This window comes from Leptodactylus fuscus, chromosome 6 (genome assembly GCF_031893055.1).
Source record: "Leptodactylus fuscus isolate aLepFus1 chromosome 6, aLepFus1.hap2, whole genome shotgun sequence".
Taxonomy (NCBI): domain Eukaryota; kingdom Metazoa; phylum Chordata; class Amphibia; order Anura; family Leptodactylidae; genus Leptodactylus; species Leptodactylus fuscus.
Genome location: NC_134270.1, coordinates 117,968,441 through 117,995,632, shown reverse-complemented (window position 1 = coordinate 117,995,632; position 27,192 = coordinate 117,968,441). Strand labels below are relative to the sequence as shown.

Sequence of the window (27,192 nt, the reverse complement as noted above, 5' to 3'; positions counted from 1 at the left end):
TATATGCTGAACACATGAACCAATATATTGTCCATATGTAGCTGATGTAATTCCCTTCACTTGTCATGTAGTCTTCCATCAATGACGCTGGAGAATTCAAAGAAGTGTCAGAGGCCATGAAAGTCATTGGGTTTAAACCAGAGGAGATCCAGACTGTCTACAAAGTCTTGGCCGCAATTTTACATCTGGTGAGTAGGTGCGAGTATGTGGTGGAGAAACAGAGAGGAAAGTGTCAGCGCTTAGGTTACAGTGTGGCCAACCAGCCGCTACCGATGATCTTTTAGAAGAAGTAGTGTATAAAAATTGGCCGACCTCCTCTCCAGCTGTGTAAATATACATATCTAGTACAGTCTACCGTACGAGAGCCAAAACATATACGCACACTTGTTTACAAGACCCAACAAGGACTCTGCGCTAGTTTCCTGTGTTCACAGGAAAAACTCAAGACATCATATTGGCTCGGAAGTCACCTCGTAAAGGGAAAATCCAGTCAAAATGATGATGTAATATGCCATAGATGTATTGGATAACATTGGTGAAGTCTGTGATTTTGGACCACCATTGATTTCCAGTTTAAAAGGACTATGCGCTGTGCTCAGTCTCCTTTGGCAGTTCTTAGAGATTTCTGATATGGATAATCCGTCACAAGTTTTTGTTCACTTGTGTCTTAAGGAGGTTTGGTGATTTATGGACACTTGTTTCGGGAAGTCAGTGCTGTTCAAAGGTCACAGACTTTACAGATAAGATCTTTTTACATCTATTTGTGATTTTATCAGAAGATCCCTGTGACTAGATATCCTGTAGGAATGTAAAGCCTCACTACATCTATTTTACATGTATCATGCATATTTGTATTAGTGAAATATCTTCTACTAGAGGATGCCTAACTGGTACCTGTCACTGTGACACATCCAGGGTATCAGACATACACAATATAGTAAGTCCCATACTGAGCCAATACTAGCCTATACAGGGAAACCTAAAGGTGGGTTTTTTATGCTTAGAATGTAAGTAAACTTTGAGACATCTTTTGATTTTCTGACAGCTTTTGTGTCGTTACTACATGTTGTAATATATATTACTAACACATTTCAATAGGATCAATTCAAATGGCAATATCTCTAACATTATAACATAGAGAAACTTGCTTATGGTGTCATGTGAAAGAGGAGATTCTCATCTAAGGCTGCCTTCACACGATGTAACGTGCCGCGTGATCTGGCATGTATATGGCGTGTGAGAGTTTGCACGCTGTAAACGCTCCCATTGATTTCAATGGGAGTTAGGATCGTATATGCTGCGTTATTTTGCGGCCGTGATTTTGCAGCAAAATAACGCGGCGTATATGATCCTAACTCCGATTGAAATCAATGGGAGCGTTTACGGCGCGCAAAGTCTCACACGCCGTATACGTGCTACATCACGCGGCACGTTACATCGTGTGAACGCACCCTCAATATGTATTTAATATGGCTTCTGTGATAGTATTTACAATAACAGTGACGCTGGGTTCACACCTGCGTTTGGGGTCTCCGTTCTATGGTTTCCATAGACCGGGTCCGGCCGTGCGCGGCGGTGAGCGTTTTAGGCTCTCCGCCGCGAAACCGGATTTTTTTATCCGGACACAGAGTACTGCATGTCCGACTCTGTGTCCGGATTATAAAACCCGGTTTCGCGGCGGAGAGCCTAAAACGCTCACCGCCGCGCACGGCCGGACATCTTTCTCACCCATTCAAATGTATGAGTGAAAGAGACTCCTGCAGGTTTCCGTATCCTGCCTGTGTTTTAGGCAGGAAACGGAAACCTAAGTACGGAGTGCCGGGCCGCAGATGTGAACGAGCCCTGAATGACATCTATTATCTCTTTTTCAGGGAAACCTCAAGTTTATAGTAGATGGGGATACCCCCCTTATTGAGAATACTAAAGTTGTGTCAGTGGTGGCGGACTTACTTGGCTCCAAATTTGAACTCCTTGAGAAGGCTCTTCTGTTCAGGACTGTGGCCACCGGCAGAGATGTTATTGACAAGCAGCATACAGAGAAAGAAGCTAGCTATGGCAGGGATGCCTTCGCCAAGGTACCCACTGACCTCTAGGAGGCTGCAATGCTTTGTTGTATATGTCACTCATGAAAATAATTATATATATTTCCATTTACAGGCCATCTATGAACGCCTATTCTGCTGGATTGTGAATCGTATCAATGATGTCATTGATGTAAAAAAACAAGATGCCGCTCTCCATGGCAAAAATACCGTTATTGGTGTGCTGGATATCTATGGATTTGAGATCTTTGACAATAACAGGTGTGATGGCTTTCATCCAAAATGTAAAATTGGTCATCTATTAGTAAATCAGGTGTTAAAGTAGGCCCCAAAGTTTAGTAGGTATGGTTTATTCACAAGGTGGAATCTGGCGCTGATTTTGAGGCGGATTCCAGCTCAAAATCAGTAGTTGATTCCTCCCTAATTCTGCCTCCCATTGTTTTCAAGAGAAGATTGAATCAAATTGCTAGAAAAATAAGCATCGTGCTGATACAGTCACAGGTTCTATGGTGTGAATGCCCCATTGATGAGGCCTATTCATCTGACCCTAATAAGAGAAATCGGTGGAATGGCTGGAAGGCCGGAAAATGAAGAGGAATCTAAGGCAGATGTTCACCTCACATTCCTCTTCATTTTCAATATTGTGAACAGTCCCTTACACTGATTTTGGCAATCCTTTGATTTGAGGCAGTGGCAGTGACAAAGGAAACTTCGCCATATTAGTCGTCACTTTCCATTAACTTATCAGAACCTGATGGCAAAGCTGTCATTTTGTTATTTCTAGAAGATGATGACAGGAGGACAGGGCTCCTTCCATTACTTTATGAGAAGATAGTTACAGACACTTCAGTTATATAAAATGAGTTAATTTTTGCATCACATTGACTTTAACTAGTTTATTTCTATGTGACCTCCTTTATTATTACCGGGACACATGCAGTAGTGCACCTCCCACCTCAGGCCACTCGTATAATCATTATATAGTCCCATAGGAGAGATATCAGTAGCTATTTCCAATCCCTCCACTCCTTATGTACTAAATATTATTTCTGGACACTTCATCTTACAACTGGGGCTGTCCAGGACTAAAGAAAACCCCAAATATCAGGGAATTTTATAACTTCAGTCTAACGGTCTGCAGCAAATACGTACCATACATGTGCATGTCAAAGTCAACAATGAGGTCGGTATTTGGCTGCAATGGTCACATGTACATGTACTACATATAATCACTGCAGGCCTGTAAATAGAGGCTGGCAAGGACCCCCAGAATGGCAATGCTGGACTAGCTGGGGTTTGAACCGAGGAGGGGGCAAAAGTTTTTAATTTTTTAAATTCTGTGTCACTCCCTGCTATTTCCATTTTTAAATCACAGACAGCCCCTTTAATACTAGTGCAGTAATATTAACTCCCTCCCTTTATGTAGTCCTTATCCTCCATTCTCCAAAGGAGACTGATAAGTTTATATATCATTTCATTTTCATAGGGCTAGTAATACACTACACTGGGTCTGGTACTGTGGGCTTTAGCTTCTAGTTCAGCAGTGAATTGCGATGTTTCCAATGTCTGATGGCGGACCCTATACTTGTCCATATCTTTCAGTTTTGAACAGTTCTGCATTAATTATTGCAATGAGAAACTACAACAATTGTTCATTCAGCTTGTCCTGACCCAGGAGCAAGAGGAATATAAGAGAGAAGGGATTCCCTGGAAGCATGTAAGTAGGCGCACCATGGTAGGAGGGAATATAACCTGTGCAGTTTCTATGCCTCATTCCCATAAGCAGTAATGATCTGTTGACTTAACAATGGTGTCTCATACATCTCTTCTTTCATGCTTTTCACAGATAGATTATTTTAACAACCAGATAATTGTGGATCTGGTTGAGCAGCAGCATCGTGGAATCATATCTTTGTTGGATGATGCCTGTATGAATGTTGGGAAAGTGACGGACCCCATGTTCCTGGATGCATTAAACAAGCAACTGGGAAAACATGCCCACTACTCCAGCAGGAAGGTAATTATAGTCAAAGAAAGGAAAACTAATGGGTAAAAGACCAATGGTTTGTCCAAGTGGACCTCCCCTCTATGAGACCCATATGTTCTGATACATACATAAAGAACTTCTTGTGCTTGCTATATTTCAAAGTATGGGCTTTTTCTGTAATGCAAGACCTACCATGACTCAGTGGTTAGCACTATGGCCTTGCAGCCTTGTGCAAGGACATAAATAAAAAAACTTATGCAAAAGTCATTGATGTCTGTGGGAGGTGAGCTGCAGTGATAGCTCCCAAGGACTATACAGGTCCTCCATACTGTATAGGACAGGTTTCCACATAGCACCATACTGTAAATTGGTCTAGGGGCCGGCTGTGAGCCCCCACGGACCAGGTATTCATAACCTACCCTGAGGCCAACCCCTTTGAATTGAACAAAAGAGAAATCATTATTTGGCGTGACCAGCCTTTGCCTTCAAAACAGCATCAGTTCTTCTAGGTACACTTGGAAACTTCTGTAGATGTAGGCTTGTTCAAATCCTTCTGACTCTTTATGTAATCACAGACAGACTGGATGATGTTGAGCTCTGTGGTTGGTGACACAAAATATGGATTTGATTTACATTTCTCTTCTGCTCATTCACTTTAGTTAATTTTTGTTAATTAACAGAATTGTTAACACTTCTATTATATGAAAACTATCTTACTTTATAGCATTCCATATCTGTCTAAAACTTGCACAGTGCTGTATTACAGATTTTACTGTTATCACCTTGACCTTGTATGGATTTATGAAATAATTTTACGTTCACTAGCTAGCTCTTTTGGTTTTCCATTTGTATGAAAGTAATCCTATCCCTTTATTTTGGGGGTAAAAAGGGTAAACTAAATAATTCTGGTTATAGGTGGGTATACTACCATTATAGGAATATATGTGTGATATACGATCTCACAAGTCTGAGCACTTTATTGCGTGTCTGCGGTGTCATTTATCATTCACTTGTCTTTTTATAGAGTTGCACTTACTTCACCCTTGAGAACAATGTGCTAGTATATACTGTATTTGCATCTACGTATAATCCTCTATCCTGTGCCATGCTACTTAATCTATTAAAAGGACATGAACACTAAGACACAAAGTGTTCTGATATGAAGTTTATGATGCTTGCATTATTCATTCATGTGTATGGGGCCATCAGAGATTGGAGCAGCCATAATACTGATAGCAGACACAAGATGTATCTGGGTTATGAAGTTGTGTGATTTTATGCCACAGGAACCAGTTAACCTATCGGTATGTCTTGGGAGTTTAGCCGAACCCCACCGTTAGGTAGTAGTAATAACTACTAAGCACCCAGCATTATAGGCATGAATGTATTTCTGAAGTGGGAAGATTATATTGCAAAGTCCCACCAATAACAGGGACTGCTATAAGTGTTTACAATCCTGATAAATTGCCAAGGAACATGCTGGCGCTCTATAGATGGCAAGAAATAAAGCAATATGTATACAATTACTGAGATAGACTTAGTTTCATGCTAGAGGTCAATAGCTTAATAATTTATAAAATCCTTTTATTACGGAACATAATGAAGTTGTTAAAATTAATAATGTATTGAAGTTGTTCTTAAACTTTCCAGCAGAGGGAGCCAGAATCCCTGCTGACTGCATTACCAGGGTTGTGCATGGATCAAACCTTGAAAGATGATGTCATGTCTAGCCAATGGACATTGTATACTGCTGTCGCCTGATTTACACAGTCTGCAGGCCTATTGGTATTCCAGACCTTGAGGCATTAGACCTTAACACTTTGCTGTGGAATCTGAGGGATTTTTTTTTTCGTTGTCAAATGTCAACAAAACAGAAAATGGCCGAAGTATATTGCACAAAGAGACCCTTAAGGATGCCCTAAGCATCTGAGCTGTGTGAGAAGGGCATTGCTCAGTGCAATGAGGAGGTAGATTGGTAGTGCTGCTGGTCAGCCCCTGCTATTAGTCACCAGAGGAGGCTCACTGTATATAAGCAGTAACAGTATGTATATGTAGACCTGCTCAATACGTTCATCATGATATGGTTAATAAGATCCTTGAAACCTAGCATAGGATTCATAGAATCTCTCTGACTATGTAATGGGGATAAGTGTAGTGTACTGAGCTGACCCATGTCAATCTTCATCTGACACTTGCCATGACCTGAATCATCACTGGTCTTGCTACAAATTGTTTTTGGATGTGACCATCTTGTTCCCTCAAGCAGCAGCTAGAATATGGATGACCAGCTTGAATGTAGTGAAACCTCACCTTTGACATTGCTTGCATAGTCGTCACGTGCAGTCTGCATTCCCTGTTTGCTCCCCATCTATGTTGATTTTATGGAAACCATCAACAGGCTGGTGACCAGCTACTGATGCAGACCTTATATATTTATACGATAGTGATGTGTTGTGTTCCTTATCAGGGTGTACATCTCAGAGATGTTTGGGATTTTTTTCTATACACATACATCTTGAGATGTTTGGGAAGTGGTTTAATATTTGTACTCATGATCCAAAATTTGCATTCCTTTTGCTTTCATATGAATGGCTAAACTGGTTGTAATGGTCGTCATACTGCTATTTATGTAATAATATAATAGTGGCAAATCAAAGACATGTTTATTCAACCAGAAAATAAGATAAGATAATCCTTTAATAGTCCCTTAATGGGGAAATTTCAGTGATACAGTTTCATAGATGGTACAGTAGTATATAACAAGAGAAAAAACACATACAAGCTCATGGCAGATAGAGAAATCCTAGGAATCATAGCAACTAAAAAAGAAAGAAACAGACACACTTCAGGATCATTTAGTTCTCTGTGCGGAGTGATGTTAATAATACAGCCCGACCCATTCCCAGCCAACAATTGACTGGGCTAAACAAGTGCTCTGTAAAGGAGGGGTGTACCTCGCCACACAGTGGGTAACTCCAAAAATAGGGGGGAAATATGCATGAGGGAAGCTGCAAACCTACAATTATATACAGGTATAAATACACAGTTGTACAAATAATAAAACAATGCACACAGTGCAATAAATATTTAAGCGGGGTCTATTGGGGTGCAGCATATATAAAGAGCAGATCAGTAAACAGCAGCTTGTTGGAGGTTTCCTACTGGCAACTGGATCTTCTAGTTTCTGTGTTGTAAATCTTCCAGTTAAGTATAAACTATTTACCATTCTTGTTGGTTTTATATATCATTATATCCACACTATGTCTTTAGGTATGTCCAACAGATAAAGCTCTGGAATACGACAGAGATTTCCGAATTCGCCACTATGCTGGAGATGTTGTGTGAGTATTGGAACCCAGAGAATGACAGTCCAGTAACATCACACAAATATAGGGTTGACGATTTTTATCCATTTAGACTTGGTGACATTTATATGGATGCATTGTGATATCTTCCTAATCAGAACTATATTTCTATTCCCAATAGGTACTCTGTGGTGGGATTCATTGACAAGAATAAGGACACGTTATTCCAGGACTTCAAGAGACTCATGTACAACAGGTGAGAAGACACAATAACGTCCTGGTGTGCTCTCTATACAGAAACCCTTTGTACTGTAAAACAGATGGTCCTGTTACTTTATCAATAGTCCTGTTTATCTCAAATAAGTGATCTGTGATGTGGCGGATCATGCTCTATTTATAAATTGGGATATACATTGTCGTGCAGCTACTTCTCAATCGCTGATGCATCAATCCCACTCCTGACAAAATGGTTATGGGAAACCCAGCTTGATATACCATAGGATAAATGGCATCGGGAATTTAAAGGGCATCTCCAGAGCTCTGTATGTGAGGCTAGGTTCACATCTGTGTTGGAGACTCCACTGCAGAAATTGCCAGAAATTAGTGGAGTGAAAAGTCTTGCACAGAGGACTTTTCTCTCTGCTAGTTTCAATATAAAAATGGCGAACACCGAGCATAGTCTATGGGGTCCGAGGGTGTCTGTGGGTAACTGCTGCTTTAGCGGTCCAGCTCTCCGTTGTTCGGGCCCCCTGTCAGGCCTGAGCGATGGAGAGCCAGGTGCCTATATGAACCTAGCCTGAGGCTGTATACAGAGACAGAGATGAATCTTATGTAAACAAGTAGTCAGATTGATGATAAGGAGCAGGAGAGCAGCCTAATATGTTGTGAAGGAAACAGATCTCCTTAATAAGATACATTACAAAGTTTCTTATATTCAAATGAACTGTTCATCTAAGAAAAGTTATTCATAACTGGAGTTGTAAGGGTATTTGGTATTGCAGCTCAGTTGCATTGACTTGAATAGGACTGAGCTACAAACAGGACATGTGACGAATGAACATAATATCGCAGGCTTGTGAAACTTAGCTGATCTGTGCGGGTCGTAAAGATGTGTCTCTAATATGTAACTCTCAGAAAACCCCATTATTTTCCAACTATTCAGAGTATACTATTATTGTTATGTACTTGAATATTTATGAGCCACTGAGAACATTATCACAGGGAATCTCCCAGTCATATGATTTACATGTTATTTGCATCATCTCTGCCTCTAATGAATGTACTAATATTAGGGTGACCAGTTAGGTGGTACATATGTCACTGTTATTGAATATCCTGATACCAGTGATATAAACATATACTTCATGTTTCCTTAGCCAGCATGAATACACTTTAAACTACTTTTTCTATTTGCTTTTCCTTTTATTGTACTTGTACCATTCACACAATCCCATGGCTTTTCCTGCCTGTATACTATATGTACATAGTTGACTGCAAACATTTGCTGGTTTACGCCACCTCCCTGTCATACAACCTGACAAGTTTGCTATTTGCTGTTTAGCTACTGTTTTATGCTTAAACGGGTTTTATTAAAGATTTTTCATAATAATACAAAACAAACAACAAACATGAAGTCGAGCAATAATGAAAAAACATAACAGTCCGCGGACAGGGAGGCCAAAAAGACCCCCCTCCGCACAAATCAAATATAGCCCAACGAGAAAGGGAAAAAGGGAAAAGGAGTAGACAAGAAATAAACAAACAAACACAAGACGAAGACTAAAAGAACCACAACGGAAGCAAAAGAAGAAAAGGAGAAGAAAACAGACGGCCATGTCACACTCAAGCAAAGGCAGAAGAGAAGGCAGACGACTCCTGGAACATAACCCAGGGATGCCAACGAAGTTCAAACTTGGAATAGTCAGGGGAATCCTCCGCCACCAAGGTCTCCATCCGCTGAATAAGAAGGAACTCCTGGAGGAACTCAATCAAGGAGGGAGGGGTAGGGCTGCACCAGTGTCTGGGGATGACGGTCCTGGCGGCCATAAGAAAGTGCCCCAGGAGGTCCTTCTTAATCTCCGACCGCTTACCAGGGATAACCGACAGAAGTGCCAGCTGGGGAGAGACAGTCACCGAGCGCCCACTAACCCTGGAATACAAAGAAAACACCGCGTCCCAAAAGGGGCGCAGAACGTCACAGTCCCACCATATGTGCAACATAGTACCCCTAGCGGAGCCACAGCGCCAACACAAGTCCGGAACAGCGGGAAAAATCCTATGGAGAAGCACTGGACACCTATACCACCGGGACAGAATCTTATAATTCCTCTCCTGAGCACTACAAGGGAGGGCCAGCTTGTGAGAGAGCAAAAAGGACCGGTCCCAATCCGCAGATGACAAACCCACAGGAAGGTCAGCGTTCCAAGCGGCGACGTAGGGAGGGAGTTCCGCAGTGACATCCGAGAGGAGAACATCATACAGAAGCGAAAGGGCACGAGAGGGGGAGGTCTGACGCCCGACATAGGATTCAAGGGCCAATGGAGGAGAAGAGAGGCGAGGAGTGAGCGAAAACTGCTTCAGAAAGGACTGGAGTTGAGCGTACTCCAACCATAACGATGTACAAGAATATCCAGCACTCCTTGACTTTCTCTCAGTTAAAAAAATGACATTTATTTCGGAGCCATACTCCCTTTAAAAATCCATATGTACAACATGCACAAACGCAGACAGGTAAGATGGATTAGACAGAAACCGACGCGTTTCGAGGAACTAGCCTCTTAGTCATGGTTTAGAGGCTAAGGTAAGAGGCTAGTTCCTTGAAACGCGTCGGTTTCTGTCTAATCCATCTTACCTGTCTGCGTTTGTGCATGTTGTACATATGGATTTTTAAAGGGAGTATGGCTCCGAAATAAATGTCATTTTTTTAACTGAGAGAAAGTCAAGGAGTGCTGGATATTCTTGTACATCGTTACCATTTGCTGTCTTGCCGGGAGACCCTCCGCGCATTCTTAGGACTTCTCCTCTCTCCAGGTATCGCTCATCTGACAAAGTAAGCTTTGGATATATACATTTTTTATCCATCTATTTACTACTTACTGTGCTGGCTGTGACCTCCCACTTTACAAATTTTGTACTCCAACCATAGCTACTGTTTTATGAAGGCTTTACACTGGCAGTCTGGTATTGTTGGGGTGTAAGCTCCTATCATATTGGTTGCTGTTGGCTTCCCCCAATGTCTCTCTTACACTATTTTACCAAACAAGCTGTGGGTATAGAATAACCATTGTTTCCTTTTTGTCAGACCCCTATGTAAAGTTTTATAAAGTTTATTATGAAACTTTTAGCTTTTTTTTTTTTTTTTTTTTTTTTTGCTTTATTTAGTACTAATTCTGTTCTGAAGACTATGTGGCCAGAAGGGAAGCTGAGCATCACGGAGGTCACCAAGCGTCCCCTGACTGCAGCGACATTATTCAAAAACTCCATGATCGCCCTTGTGGACAATCTGGCATCCAAGGTAAAAGAAGAGGAGTGTAGGGTTTTACTGCTGTGTGCCCTCAGAGTACTGGAGTAATGACCAGACTTCACTATTTGACACTAACCCCAACATCATATACACGGGGAAAACAACCATATCCACAAATAAATATAAAAATATATTTTATTACTATCCAATTAAAAAGTTTTTCACATGGACATACAATAATACATTACATAAATAACATAAAGTAAACGGGCTAAACCGTAAGGTTTATAGGTGCCAGCAAGCCAAAGTGATGTGGGAGAGACAAAAACATAGGTATTTGAAGTCAGTATTTAGCCATGGGCAGGGCAACTAACGGGTTAATTGAATAGTATAAATGCATACATATATGCCATAATAAGAAAAAGGACAACTGGTCCATTAATATGTAAAGTTACTTATGGCATAGCAGTCAAAGATCACAGACCTCAATTATATCCCAAAGTGCCCACATATGAACAAAAAATATGCCTTAGCTCACCTTAACATCATATAAACTGTCCGACGCACGTTTCACCCCTGCTACAGGGCTTCGTCCAGGGACCTAACCCCAACATGTGAATTTTATGAGGTTTTTTTTTAGTTTTGGGATTTATTGTAGGTGTTGAAGATTGGCTTCTCCCAAATAGAGCTCTCGCTCTCCTGTACATATTGGCATGCTATAGTAGTATTCAGTATGTTCACCATTTGAAGGCCATTTTATAGTTTAAGCTTTATATAAGGTTAAGGGGTTTGTCCATAGAATAAGTGCCTAATCATTCGGGTACCACTGGTTGTACCCCTAAGTGATCACAAGAACAGGGGTCATGTACCTCTCCATTCGAATGAAGCCACAGTCATACATGCCCACTGCCACGTCAACTCTTTGGGACATCCAAAGATGGCTGAAAGATGTACTTGGCTCTTTTCAAATGGAGAGACACAGAACCCTTGTTCTTCTAATTCTTGGGAGTCTCAGTGGTGTGACCCCTAGGGATCAGGCACTTATCGTCTATCCTGTTGAAAATTCCTTTAAGGAACTTTATAGCTACACGGCATTACTTATCTGGTAGTGATATGGAGTTGCCTGAGTTACAGGCCAGAGCTTCCCTCCACAATAATAAATCAGGGACAATGTCTGACAAGTCATAAAAAATCTTTGCCCCTTTTATTCTGCACCTATCTAATGCTGTGTTATCTGTGGTGATCCCTCAGGAGCCATATTACGTGCGCTGCATTAAACCAAATGACAAAAAGTCACCATCTCTGTTTGATGAAGAACGCTGCAAACACCAAGTGGAGTATTTGGGCTTATTGGAAAATGTCCGGGTCCGACGCGCTGGTTTTGCATATCGTCAAGTTTATGAGAGGTTTCTCCACAGGTAAGTGTATTTTTCTCCTATTCCTGATACATAAAAACAGATGTCCATCATATTGAAGGGAGTAAGGACATATTGGGTGATAATTTGTCTTTAATATGGATATCTTACATTACACAGTATATTAAGTTGCAGTCTTTAACCTTCTGTCCAGGTACAAGATGATCTCCCAGTTGACATGGCCAAACCATGATTTGCCTTCGGACCAAATTGCTGTCCAGAAACTCTTGACCGAGTGTGGTTTCCAGCAAGATGCTGCCTATGGTAAAACCAAAGTGTTTATTCGCACCCCGCGTACCCTGTTCTCTCTGGAAGAGAAGCGCAGTGAGATGTTAATAAGAATCATCCTCTTCTTGCAAAAGGTATGACGACGTATAAGTGAACTATATTCAGTTTTTGGCCATTTCATACATTCTAAGTATCTATGTTCATTCAACTTTCAGATGTGGAGAGGTACACTGGCCCGCTGGAGATATAAGAGAACAAAGGCTGCCCTCACAATACTTCGCTACTATAGACGCTACAAAGTCAAGTCCTATATTCTTGAGGTGGTCCGTAGGTTTAATGGAGTAAGGAACAGCAGAGATTATGGAAAGCATGTAAAATGGCCCACACCTCCTAAGGTGCTTCGACGATTCCAGGATTTTATGCAGAGTATATTCAACAGGTATTTTATAAGTGGCATTGAATGAGTGATTTGCTATGATATGGTCACCAAACCAACAGAACTTGCAATCTCTTTGTATAGATGGAGAGCGTACCAACTAATAAAGAGCATTCCTCCAGCTGACATTCCGAAAATCAAGGCTAAAGTCGCTGCTTTTGAAGCTCTCAAAGGGCACCGAGCTGATATGGGGCTACAGAGGAGCTGGGAAGGGAACTACCTGTCATCCGTAAGTGCTTGTCAGTAATATGTAAAGTGAATATCCACTTTTAGGCTAAAGCCCCACATTGCGGAAAAACATAGTAAAAAAAAAGCTGTGTTTTACTGTACCTGCAAAGTGACTAATGCCATACCAAAAATCTAGAAAAGTTGAGAAAAGTGTGAGAGGGGACATTGCTTACCGCCCAGCAATGATGCAGAGCGGTGAGAAAGGCCCCCCCAGTACTCGTCTATGGATGAGTACTATCAGGAAGGGAGGGAGCGTTCCTCATCGCCTCCACAGTACAGCGCAAAAGACGCTACTGTGAGGAAGTACGTTTCTGACTGACTGTGAAGAGCTACAATACCGGCACTGATAGCTCTTCACCGGGGGCACAGAGCATGAAAGTCAATAGTGCGATGAATTCAGCGCACTGATGGCTTTCTAGCGGTGTATTAAACCACATGTGCCCCAGGAGGTGAAAGGTCCTCCTTAAATACTATTTTGAAGTAACATTTCAGACAGAAAAAAAAAGAAGACATGGACGGCACATCCCAACATTATACATCTCAACAAAATCTACAAAAATGAAGAAGATGCATAAGCCCACCGACCACTTCACAGCAACCTCTGTATAGGGGGTCCCTATTCTACTAGGTGCAGTGCTGCACAGCACCCCATGCTCTGCATTACATATTATTTTAGCTTCCCTGAGTTACAGCTTGCAATACACTCCATAGCTGAATTATCAGTTCTGCAGGCGTCAGAGCTGTAATCTCCCAGCATTCCTTCTGTATTCAGAAAGTCACAATTTATTATTTTTTACAGAAACAAGAAAACAGCCAAGGTTCAGCATTCTTTGTGTCTCGGGCTAGTGAGCTACAGAGAAAAGACAAGTTCATGCAACCCCTCTTCTCCTGCAACGTACGCAAGGTATACATCTATCTATATGATATCACTCATTGAGCCGCTGTTGTCAGGTTGTTGGGAATTTGATCTGTATGTCTATGTGGTACTTACTGAAGTATCTCCGGACGTAATAAAATAGTAGTGTATTTACATTTCTTTTCCTAGTTTTTTATACTTACGGGCGGTGTAAATTACAGACAAATGGGTTTTGTTGCCATCATTCATCCATCTATCAACCTACGTCGTACATTGCTATACAGTCTAGATTTTTCTATGTTACAATTTGTTTGCATTTACTTCTATAAAGTTATTGATCTGTGGCTTATCTTAGAGTTGTAGTGCATTTACTTCCAAGGAATGGCTGTATGCATTGGTTTATTATCTGATAGCCGTCCTTTTTTTAACCACACAGGTCAACAGATTTAATAAAGTAGAAGATCGCGCCATCTTTATAACTGATAGGCACCTGTACAAAATGGATCCTAACAAACAGTATAAAGTCATGAGCAGTACACCTCTCTATAATGTAAGTAAGGAATGGGGTTCACCTAAATGCAATAGCTACCCATAAGCTTAAACTGGATCTGTCTGCTTGTCTTTCTCTGTCTGTTGTCATTGCCGTATGTAAAGTTGGACAAGCTTCTTGGATCTCAGGGGCTTGATGCAGCGCTCGTGGTAACATGAGTATTGGGCGTGTTTGGTCATTGGCTATATGATATCTTGGTTCATTACATATAGAATCGTTATAGTATTTTTGTTAGCAGAGAGATATATTTTGCTTTAGGGGGCGTTCACACTACCGTCGGTGTCCGACATGTAGTGTCCGCTCCTAGTGTCCGCTCAAAATCTGTCACGGACACTAGGAGCGGACACTAGATGTGTCCGTGACACCTGTCATTCACTTTAATGGGCATCGGGTGCGTTCTTTTGCACTCCGTGCCCGTCCTTCCCTGTCCGCAAGAGAAGATGTCCGACTTCTCAAGCGGACAGAAAAACCCTGCATGCAGGGTTCCTCTGTCCGCTTGAGAGGTCGGACATCTTCTCTTGCGGACAGGAAAGGACGGGCACGGAGTGCAAAAGAACGCACCCGATGCCCATTCAAGTGAATGACAGGTGTCACGGACACATCTAGTGTCCGCTCCTAGTGTCCGTGACAGATTTTGAGCGGACACTAGGAGCGGACACTACATGTCGGACACCGACGGTAGTGTGAACGCTCCCTTAGATTTACTGTATATTGCAAAAATACAAATAACCAAGAAAAACTGCACTTCTTTTGGATCTTTGGAACAGCAAAAACTAAACTTACATTACAAGAGCATACTGTATATATGCTCTTTTAGAATATACAGAGTCTATTTGGCAGCGTTAAACCCGAACGACCCAAGGTGGGTAGAGATGCGACAGGTGAGTATTGGATATACCAATAAGGGACAGTAAAACACGCTCACTCGGAGCCAAATAATTGAAAGAAGGTGAGTATTTATTCAGAAGTTAAGATGACGCGTTTCTGGGTTTTTGGAGTCACACAGGATGCTCCACCCCTTCATCAGATCTGAAAACATACAATAAAACACTAATAACTGCATCAGTCAAAAAAGATACATTATATATAATAATTTATAGAGTGTACAACACAACATTTGCTAAAATGGTCAACACCAGGTTTATTAATAACACTGATGGTGTACTATAAATTTAATCTGGTTTATACTTAACATATTAGCAGTACATAAATATCTTATTTGTATATTCAGGGCAAGGTAAATTAACCCCAGTTAGGTGAATGTCTTTTCTTTTCTTATTTCCTATGTAGCCTATATGAGATATAAGTAGATCAGATTTTATTCTGGTTGCAGGATGTTTGTGCGGATCTGGTAATGGTAGTATCCATCCTATATCCTTGTAAGGGAACACGTATTGTACATTTCCTAAACCGCATCTCTCTAGACTTAATGCTACAGCACCCCTGGTGGTTATTGAGCAATCCGTCCTAGTGGCGAGTTTTGTACGCGTGACCAATATTACAGTCAGTAACGTTGTAGAATTAACACTTTCTGCAGCTGGTTATATCATCTGTTGTATATTTCATGTTTGATGGCTGCCAATCTTTTTTCAAAGATGGTTTTGCAATTTTTTACATTAACATTGCACAGTGATTCAGACATTTATGGGTTTAAAGGGACCTTTAAAATCATGTGGGTCAAAATTGTAATTTTTAACAAAAAAAAACCCTGATCATTTTAATTCATATAAACAATTTCAGGTGAAATATAACATTGTAGCCATTTAGATGAAAGTCCATGGTTGTTACCACAAGGATGACTTGGGTCCACCAGAACTGGAGACTCTCGTACAGAGCAGCTCTCTGCTTTGGCTCCTAAGGCGGTCTCGACCATTGCGACACCTCTCTATGATGACCCTATGACCTAATACAAGATACAGCCCCTATAATTGTAGATTACTCATGGTTGTATTCCTGTAGTAGACATGAATCTTTCATTATAGTGTTACACAATTTCACTTTCCATAATAAAGATCCTAATATCATGTTAAAGGGGTTGTATGAGATTAGAAACAAATGCCTGTATGTTTTTATCTCCCAGAAACCGTGACCCCTTATCCATAGGTTTGACATCTACAGCTTAATCGCACTCACTTGGCTGGGGCCATGATGCAAAATCAGACACCACTGAAGGACAAAAATTGTGCTTTTTGGGGGGATCAGAAGAAGATCCTGTCATACAAGTATTTAAGACCACATTTCCATCTCCCCCATATAGAATATCCGCGCTGCGGTCAGAATTACCTTAACAGCTGACGGCTTTGTTCCAGCTGTCGGGGTCTTGGTCTACAAGCCTGATCATGTCTACAGGGAAAGCAGATCTATTCCTTACAGAGCTTTGTTACCTATCAAATGACACTCCTATGAGGCCTGTACTATATAAATATATATTGCTATATTACTAATTCATTAATGTCTAGGGCCACAAGCCCAGATTTTTAATATTATTAACTGTGTAAGGGATGATTTCTCAGAAGAGCAAATTTTTTCTGCTGCGTTCACATCATTTATAATATGTATGGTAAATTTCATTTACTTCTGGCTCTAGATTTTCATCTTTGGCACTTCATAAAGGAGATGTTGTGTCTCCCAGAAACACTGAGAATGTATAGATTACTATTAGTGCTTTTACTGTAATTGTATGGTGATCAAAGTGTCTATGTGCCCTCACCCTTCCACTGCCATATATCCCCAGGCCATGCTAAAAGCCGTCTGCATCCTGTCTCAGAGATACTGGACTGCTGGTAATAGCTCACATGCCATGAATTATTGATTGGACAGAGTAACAGAAGGGATGAGATACTTATTGAATTTGGGCATGTATCTGCAGTTGAATGCAAGTGTTGGCGCTCCTTGTTCTAAATCTAAAAAGTATCTGTCCCCTTCCATGTCAAGTCTGTTTTAGTAAATCGCTCTGCATAAAGTAACAATTCTGCATCATCTCTTTCCCCGAACTCATTGTGCCATTATTCAGTTATTCCTCCTGGAAATACATGAATAAACTGACAAATGGGTGTTACCTTTTTCCTTGTCCATAGTGTATGATTCACGATGCTGACATTACCAGACCATTTAGGCACATGGCCTATTGAGAAGAAAATGGCAGTGCTCACTTGCTTGTTTATTCATACATTTCCAAGAGCAATAACAGAGGAATAGCACGATGTAGAAATATAAGAAAATGATGCTCTAGAGTAGTTATCTTCTGGGGAACACTAGTATTATGCAGTTTGCAATGACCAGTGTATGCTGATCGATGCCTTCTATTATCTCGTGGCTCTCGGCCCATCTGAGCATTGGCCATATAAAAGGGTCTTATAACAAACTTGACAGTAAAGCGGCAAACTTTAACAACATGACTGTGTCAGGCCAGGAAAACCTGTCCATTTATGGGCCAAACTTATAGGTCTGAACACAGCTCAGCTGAACTTATCTGACGTGCATGTTTGGGTTTGTAAACCTGGCCTGTACATGGACCATTTTTATAGACCTGAACGCTGCCATAGGATAGGTTATCAATATCTTAATCTCGTAAAACTCCTTTATACATAACTCCTTTATACATACTACATACTGAAATTTCCCCACTGTGGGACTATTAAAGGATTATCTTATCTTATACAGGACTTATTTTTGTGATATATCTTACTGTTTAATTGCCAAATTCATCATGGTTAAAAAGAGAAAAAACCATTTTACCATTTCAAAAAATTGGCCTCTCTGCAGTTCAACCAAATATATATAATTTTTTAGGTCTCAGATGTAATTTGACAATGTTTGCCATGCCTCTCTATACATATATGCACTAAATTCTGTTACTGGTATTACACCAGCCCTGTTATTATACACAACAGTGAATAATTCAGGGACTGCACATTGTGTGCTCGAAGGACTATACATAATGTATATTCATCATACAGACAGGTCTTTGTTTCCTTGTCCCTATATTGTATATATAGAACAGAAATGCACTTTTATTACCACCTGCTAAGTGGTAGATTAGATTGGCATAACCTGATGGGTGCAATGATGCCCGACATGAAACGGCAAGTGGTATTTGTGAGACAAAGTGGTATCTACAGGGACAGTAAAGCAATGGAGCTGATGGGGGAGAGAAGGGAAAACAAGGTAAGGGGGCAGCAGTCATCCACTTAGGAAGATGCAAGCATCCAAGAGGATCCCATCACTGTGACAACTACTTGGGGGATGGGGTTGCCATGGAGATCTCCATGGAGATTGGATCAGCTGATGCCTGGTCCAGCGCTGGCTTCCTTCAGCTTGGCCTACAGCGCTGGCTGCCTTTACTGCTAGGATTCTCTATTTTCTGTGGATATGGCCTCTTCCCTGTATTTCATTCGATTTCACAATTATCACTGTGATTTTTTTTTTTTTTTTTTACATTATAAATAGATACCATACGCTACAGAAAGACTGTCCAGGTTTTGCAGTAAAACCAATATCCGTTCCTCCAGTGCTTTCGCATCGTGGAGGGTAAAACCAATATTTTTGGAATCTCGCCATTGATGGCACCGCTTAGGACACTTGCAAGTCCTGTAAAAAGTTATTTCTTTGCACAGCATGCACTATGAAAAAAAATGCATTTTTTTTTTTTTTTTTTTTTCAATTTTTTTAGAATTTTGGTTTCCCATTCTTGGAAAGGTAATATGTCTGAATGTTGCATAGACATTATACAGAATTTTAATCTGCAGAAAAAATGGATCTCCATCAGACACGTCTAGGTGCAATGCCCACTTATAATTGTACGACACCACCCTGAATATTCGGAGACTGTCTCATTGGTCTCACCTCTGTGTGTTGGCGGCATTGGGAAATTAGGCTTATTATATTTATGAGGTTAAAGGGTTTGGGCCTGTTAATAGCTGCTCTATTTATAGATTTACTGGTTGACTCATAGTAAATAATTAGGATAAATGTACATGGCTGACACCAAGCTAATCCTAGATATGACAGACAGGTACACAAGAGGGACACGTGTATTACATGATAACACTGAAGGCTTCTCTAGGTTGTACCATATTAAATGGATGGTTTGCGTAACCTTAAGGCAATCTGCACACAGGCATTTATAGTCCAGAAAATCTGCACTGTATATTGGCTGTATGTACCCTTTGCCTGCAGACCCACACTCACAGTATTGCGGTTATTTATGATACTCTGAGTCACTGCTTCACCATGGGACTACTGTCCATACTGTAACCATGATGGGAGAGTAGTCCTATGGTAAGGCCGTGGTATCTTAGATAACTATGGTACTGTGAGTATGGGTCTTCAGAGTCCAGGAGATATGGCTGATACATAGACTGCATTTTCTGGACCATAAAAACTGATGTGTGACTGGCCTGGAGGACCGAGCCCCATATTGCTGGCCTTATGCCTTCATGTGAATGAGACTGAATTGCAGTATCGGTTACAGCCCATAAAGAACGGTGCTATTTCTGGGCAAATATAAAGCGATTTGTTTTTCTAATGCCCGATAACTGTTGGTTTTTCAACAACTTTTTAAGCAAAAAGATTTATACATATTTTCCAGTTAAAATTTAATGGGTTCAAGTCCTATAAGTTGCTTCTGAGCCAACCTTTAGTCCACTTTGGACTGTTTTCACCTTACCAGTCCGGCTTATAGTATAATGGCAGCAGGTGGTTAAAAGAGGGCGCCAAGCCTGTTCTGTATCACTCTTGTGGCTTCTTCTTGGTTTAGATACAAAGTTATTTCTGTGGACCTAAGGGGGTTATCTATGACTGTTCTAAACCACAAATCAATCTATTTTTTGTTCCACAAGGTATCTGGTATCAGTGTGACCGACGGGAAGGACCAACTGGTGGTTTTTCACACGAAAGACCGCAAAGACCTTATTGTATGTCTCCGTTTTGCTGGACAATCCCCTCAAGACAGTCACGTGGGAGAAGTTGTTGGACTCTTGGCCAATCACTTCAAGAAGTAAGTGTGCTGTAGTAAACATTCATTGTAAACTATATCTAACGCTCACATTCTTCATGTAAGATTTATCTTTCCAGAAATAGCCCTGAGATTCTTAAATCTCTGAATGATGACAAGTGACTCAGATTTCTCTAGTCTCACCCTAAACATCCTGGTTGTATGGGCAGCTTTATAAGGAGATAGACGTTATTGCACCCTTTTGATACTCCTGAGAGTGCAGACAGTAAATTTACAATGACCTTGCCTAAGGCACATAGAGCAAACAGTCAATTTGTGCGCTGGACCATTACTCACAATTACAGCCTATAAATTGTCTGATGCGTGCTGAGCTGCTGTCACTTGCCACTAGTAAACACAATGCTCAAACCTATTGATTTGGTCTGCAAATGTCCTTCTCATGTGTACATGATAGACTGCCTTTCATTTCAGTGGTATTAAAAGACTCTGATGGGTGAGGCCCCAGGTATCATTATTACATAGAAGTATATATATATTTATAGTATATCTAGGCTCCAAGTGGAAGGGTTAACTATGATGCAAATAATATTCCATTCCATCAATTTCTGTGCTTCTTTATTCTCATGTGTGTCTTCCACCACCCCGTTCAGGGCTGTTAAGTAATATCATGAGTGACATACCCAGCTGGAGGGGGCTTCATACATCTCCCTGTCACTTCAGTGCAGTCATGCTTAGCTTTCAGCTGTCTTCATTACCTCTTGTACTACCTTCTCGATCCTCATTATGAGCTCCTTTCCCCATCTCCATACCCCTCCCATTATGTTATGAGGCTTCTGTTACAACATATCACAGACAACGTGCGCTATGGCGTTGTGTATTTATTGACCTCTTCCTTCATTTGCTTTTCGACTGTTCCTTACCCTTTGAGTAAAGGGGGTAATTCTTTGCAGAAGAGTGTGATTGTTTCCATGGCAGCTGCATCAGTATCTGAATAGATCTATGGAGAGGATGGAGAGCTTAATGAGCTCCAGTAAAAAACCCTGGTCAGCACCAGGCAGCCGTCCAAGCTCTTTGTAGCCATCAGCTTCCCTGCCCCGTTCTCTCTCTTCCACATCCCCCTCCTTTCTCCATCCTTTCATCCTGTGCCTCCTCCTCCCTCCTCCCCTCTCCCTTTGCCTTCCTTCTTTCTCTCCTATGAGACTGGTGAAGGGTGGACACAAGGGGCGCTCAGGAAAGAATTTCCCAGAATCTTGACAGCAATTATAGCTCTTCGTCAATATGCCAGCCTGAGATCAAGGCTTCATAGATAAGATTTTCTTCCTGTAAGGAGCATTAAATACTTTTCCTGTATTACATCCTCAGTTACTCCTTTGTTAGGAGATAATGTAGACAATAGACCCTTATCCCGTTCCACCATAAGTGACTAACCAGACCTTGGCCTATATAAAGTGCTGTGTTATTACATGGTATTACTCACCTCTCACCCTGCCTTGGGTGAAATCACATGCTGGCACCACTCACATGCTTTCTCTTAGGATCACAATACAATGACTTAACATGCTCAAGGTTTAGCACAGTCACAGCTGGAGAACACATGGTTAAATAAGGCAATTAAACATGGGTATCCTATGATACACAAAATGGTCATCAAAGGAAACCTGTCCAGGTGACAAAAAATCTCTCCCCTCCGTACAGTGGCCCTGGGAAATTCTGGGCAGATAAGTGGTAGTGGCTTGTCATCACAGCATGTCACCAACACTTCTATACTAGAAGATCGGGTATGGTCACCTAGTTCTGGCAGTGTCTATTGGCAGACAGCAGCCCATACACAATGCATGAAAAAATGTTCTTAAAGGAACAGTCCACCTCTGGCAACTTATATTATTGAAATCCATTTAATATAAAAACTTAAGCATCTTATCAAATATATACAAATTGACCCATTCATTTTTATGGCCCCATACACATGACTGCGTATGTTCACAAGCCCGTGTATGGGGCATTGGGCTCATGGCAACACTTAGGACAGGTCTTATCCCAGACTCACAGATCAGTGAATGGGGTCAATCACAACCTGGCAACATGCACACATTCGGGTACATGTAGTCTAAACATAGTATTTTTGTAGCTTGCAGCCATGGATACCCATAGGTCTGCTCAGATGCTGTATACCCAAAACAATAACAGATATTTAAGGGGTCATTTTTGATATTGAAAACCTATCTACAGCATTGGAAAGGATATATAGAAAAACCGGGAACTGACAGAGCGCTAATGGCAGCAAAATCCGTAATAAACTTGAAAATAAAAATAACAGTGTGCAAGGTTTAGATGAATTGGTTCTGTTTTATTGCTCCAAGGACATGAACAACAGCTTAAAACGGCTACGCGTTTCGACACCGGGCGGGTGTCTTCTTCAGGCCAAGCAGGAGGTGTCCAGCAATAGCCTAAGAACCAAATCCTATCCACAGCATTAGTATGTGACAGTCGGACACCCTGGGCTGGAAGCAGCTTTGCGTCTGTTCATGCATTGAGAGCAGTGCTGCAGTACCCCAGTGCCACCGCTATATAGATTACTTGAATAAGAGCAGAGCTCCTTCTGTCATCCCAAGGTAGCTAGATCATTGTGGATGCCCCGTGATAACATACTGATGAACTAGCTTGTGGAGAAGTCATCAGTATGAAAAGCAATGGATATGTTGTTTTTTTACATTTTAAATACACAGGTAAAATCAATAAAAAGATGGGCAAATCCTTTAAGAATATTCTTTCATGTTTAATTCTTTCGGGGTTTGGGCAGAAACAAATGAGTATACCTGATCTCTTTACTCCTGTAGACACTGGAGTAGTCACCGACTAGTCTGCCGAGCTACTGGTAATAGGCTTTGGATTTAGGACTATCTGACAAATAATAACAATGGTGAACTTTGTTTTGTGCAATATTATACAGTAAATCTGTAGCAAGCCTCATGTTGGACTAAGTTATTTGGATCTAAAGCTAAAGAACAAAAGCTGCTGCAGGGAAAGGTGTATTGTGTATATACATATATACACAATACACCTATATATACTGATGTGTATATATATTGTCTTGTGACTATATATATATATATATATATATATATATATATATATATATATATATATATATACACTCACCGGCCACTTTATTAGGTACACCATGCTAGTAACGGGTTGGACCCCCTTTTGCCTTCAGAACTGCCACAATTCTTCGTGGCATAGATTCAACAAGGTGCTGGAAGCATTCCTCAGAGATTTTGGTCCATATTGACATGATGGCATCACACAGTTGCCGCAGATTTGTCGGCTGCACATCCATGATGCGAATCTCCCGTTCCACCACATCCCAAAGATGCTCTATTGGATTGAGATCTGGTGACTGTGGAAGCCATTGGAGTACAGTGAACTCATTGTCATGTTCAAGAAACCAGTCTGAGATGATTCCAGCTTTATGACATGGCGCATTATCCTGCTGAAAGTAGCCATCAGATGTTGGGTACATTGTGGTCATAAAGGGATGGACATGGTCAGCAACAATACTCAGGTAGGCTTTGGCGTTGCAACGATGCTCAATTGGTACCAAGGGGCCCAAAGAGTGCCAAGAAAATATTCCCCACACCATGACACCACCACCACCAGCCTGAACCGTTGATACAAGGCAGGATGGATCCATGCTTTCATGTTGTTGACGCCAAATTCTGACCCTACCATCCGAATGTTGCAGCAGAAATCGAGACTCATCAGACCAGGCAACGTTTTTCCAATCTTCAATTGTCCAATTTCGATGAGCTTGTGCAAATTGTAGCCTCAGTTTCCTGTTCTTAACTGAAAGGAGTGGCACCCGGTGTGGTCTTCTGCTGCTGTAGCCCATCTGCCTCAAAGTTCGACGTACTGTGCGTTCAGAGATGCTCTTCTGGCTACCTTGGTTGTAACGGGTGGCTATTTGAGTCACTGTTGCCTTTCTATCAGCTCGAACCAGTCTGGCCATTCTCCTCTGACCTCTGGCATCAACAACGCATTTCCACCCACAGAACTGCCGCTCACTGGATGTTTTTTCTTTTTCGGACCATTCTCTGTAAACCCTAGAGATGGTTGTGCGTGAAAATCCCAGTAGATCAGCAGTTTCTGAAATACTCAGACCAGCCCTTCTGGCACCAACAACCATGCCACGTTCAAAGGCACTCAAATCACCTTTCTTCCCCATACTGATGCTCGGTTTGAACTGCAGGAGATTGTCTTGACCATGTCTACATGCCTAAATGCACTGAGTTGCCGCCATGTGATTGGCTGATTAGAAATTAAGTGTTAACGAGCAGTTGGACAGGTGTACCTAATAAAGTGCCCAGTGAGTGTACATCAGTTTATATATAGTCACAAGACTAGTTTGCTTGTTACACAAGTTGCTGTCCTTGATGACAATGGCCGTGTTGCAGTCTCCCATTTGTTGCCTGTGCATGTTAAAGCAGATAAGACAGATGTGATCCGTTACGGTAAGTCTTTGCGCCTGGACTGATGTAAGAGGATGTTGGGACACCCAGACAAAACTTCCTCTGTGTCATATCAGTATGTGTCATGAGTGGAGCCAGGACCTGGGAGCTTGCAGTATGTAGGTCACAGATGTGATACAATCCATTCAGGCATTTCTTTAGTGATAGTACAGACATTGTGCATTCATGCATTTGGCTTCATAGACCAGGCTGTACAGAGAACACCACCATTTCCATAGGCTCCTAACATTGGAGGCAGTCATTTTCTGTTCGGCAGTATTTCTATAAATGCAGCTGAGGATTGTTCTATGGAATTGAAAAGTGACTACTGAAATGGGCAATGTGTCACTAGAGCTTGTATGAGGTGCTGAATAGTGATCCCAGACTATATTATAGAATAACATTTCAGGGTGTTCATGTTCTGCTTTTTAGGTAGAAACAGTTCTAAAACTAAATTTTATACTATACTATTTATATCACTCCATCTGTGTAGAATGCCGTATGTGCTGCCGGAGGTCTTGGTGACCACCATACATGAGCCAGAAGAGGTCACAGGAAGGCTTGTTTCATGCTGGGTGACACATAATCGTGAAGTATGTCCACCCTGTTGGAAATCGTGTAGATTTAGAATAAAACCATACAAAGTGCCAGAACAAGACGAAGGATTGTCCTTCACAGCAACCTATGGTCATAGTAAATACAAATGAAGAGACATCCTATAAGCCGTCTGCCATATGTAGGGAGCAGGTACAATACACTGCCAGGCTGTCTTTTGTCTATGATACATGCTTTACACTTACATCATGCATTTATATTCATAAGTACTGGACAATGGGAGGAGTTATGTCCTGACTATCTCATTAAATGTCATTTTTCTATCCCAACAGTGAGAAGAGGCGTCTCCAGGTCACAGTGTCGCACCCAGTCCAGTGTAGCCAGCATGGCAAGTCCTGCTCCATCACTGTGGAAACCAAGATAAATCAAGCGCAGCCTCACTTCAATAAGAGCCGATCCGGCTTCACCTTAAGTGTGCCAGCCAATTAACTGATGTGCAGCGTCACCGTATAGAGATACCAAATATATCTGCTCTGTGCCTTAAAGGGGTTTTCCAGGCTAAAAATATTGATGACCTATCCAACACCCAATACCCCTGTTATTGACTTCTGATACACAGAGAATGAAGCTGGAAGAAGACAGCTCCATTCTGTGTAGTCACCAGATCAGGTCCGATTAAGTGCAATGCTGTCTGCTTCCTGCACCATTCTCTGTGTCAGTTTCTGAGAACAGCTACTTGCTGGATGTACTGGGTTTTAGCCCTCCAAAGACCTGATATTGGGTCATCAATATTTTTAGCCTGGAAACCCCTTTATATAGCTAGCTGCCCAGGTGTACCTTGGGGTATGGGGGACAGGTACCCCCAGCAACTCTGTTGCACACTTTTAACCCAGGATCTTTAGCCTGCAGCTGTCTCTTTTATAATTATCTATATAATAATCTGTTAGATAATATTTCTACTTTTAATATGTAGGTCTCTTAATTTTGGGGGGGCTAAATCATTGGTAATTGTCTTGATCATCAGTGTATATTTCATTTCTAAGACCTGGGGATGACAGCAACTTTGGACACATGCGGGTGCATGGTATCTAAAGTCAAGTGACTTCTATTGGATTGCATTGAGTCTCAGGATATCGTAGTTCAAATGAGCAGAAGGTTGACCCTCCACATTGAAGCATCACCCTTTGTGGCCATAGCAGTAGCATTGCTGATGCTCCATGTTGTAGGCTGCGGAGCAAGGGGCCCAGCAGGTAGGACTGGGTCATCCGAAGGTGTAAATGGATGGTACTCCCATTGCAGGGCAATGCTTTTATAAAATCACAGTAATACAAAGCATCCATGTTTGGAAGCAGCAGGTATATTGTTTTCATGTGGTTCTTGTATAGCTATGACCGAGACAACCAATATGGTGTAACGGTGCCTTTTATAAATGACTTTAGTCAGATTTATCTGCTTGTCAATGTATTTAGCATTCAGTTATTTTCATGCTACTTTTGGTACTGTACACGTTTTATCAATGCAAAAAATGACATATAATACTCCCAGGATAGCATCTCCCTCCAATAAACGTAAATTATTTAAGAATGTATGAATCTCTGAGGTAAACTGTTGTTTATATAGTGCAAAAATTCTGCAGAACGGCAAATAAAGTTTTTATATCATA

General features: G+C 41.3%; 1 protein-coding gene across 1 annotated transcript in view; it reads left to right on the top strand.

Moving 5' to 3' along the window:
- Positions 1 to 27,192, top strand: part of MYO1D (myosin ID) — a 72,310-nt gene extending 45,118 nt beyond the window's left edge. The window contains exons 7-22 of the mRNA XM_075277137.1: positions 72 to 188; positions 1,872 to 2,075; positions 2,158 to 2,303; positions 3,645 to 3,759; positions 3,889 to 4,059; positions 7,300 to 7,370; positions 7,516 to 7,590; positions 10,716 to 10,848; positions 12,049 to 12,215; positions 12,367 to 12,574; positions 12,656 to 12,879; positions 12,961 to 13,105; positions 13,904 to 14,008; positions 14,397 to 14,510; positions 20,351 to 20,508; positions 25,862 to 27,192. Coding sequence (XP_075133238.1) covers positions 72 to 188; positions 1,872 to 2,075; positions 2,158 to 2,303; positions 3,645 to 3,759; positions 3,889 to 4,059; positions 7,300 to 7,370; positions 7,516 to 7,590; positions 10,716 to 10,848; positions 12,049 to 12,215; positions 12,367 to 12,574; positions 12,656 to 12,879; positions 12,961 to 13,105; positions 13,904 to 14,008; positions 14,397 to 14,510; positions 20,351 to 20,508; positions 25,862 to 26,018 — 2,310 coding nt within the window. The 3' untranslated portion in view covers positions 26,019 to 27,192. The remainder of the gene's footprint in view (positions 1 to 71; positions 189 to 1,871; positions 2,076 to 2,157; positions 2,304 to 3,644; positions 3,760 to 3,888; positions 4,060 to 7,299; positions 7,371 to 7,515; positions 7,591 to 10,715; positions 10,849 to 12,048; positions 12,216 to 12,366; positions 12,575 to 12,655; positions 12,880 to 12,960; positions 13,106 to 13,903; positions 14,009 to 14,396; positions 14,511 to 20,350; positions 20,509 to 25,861) is intronic.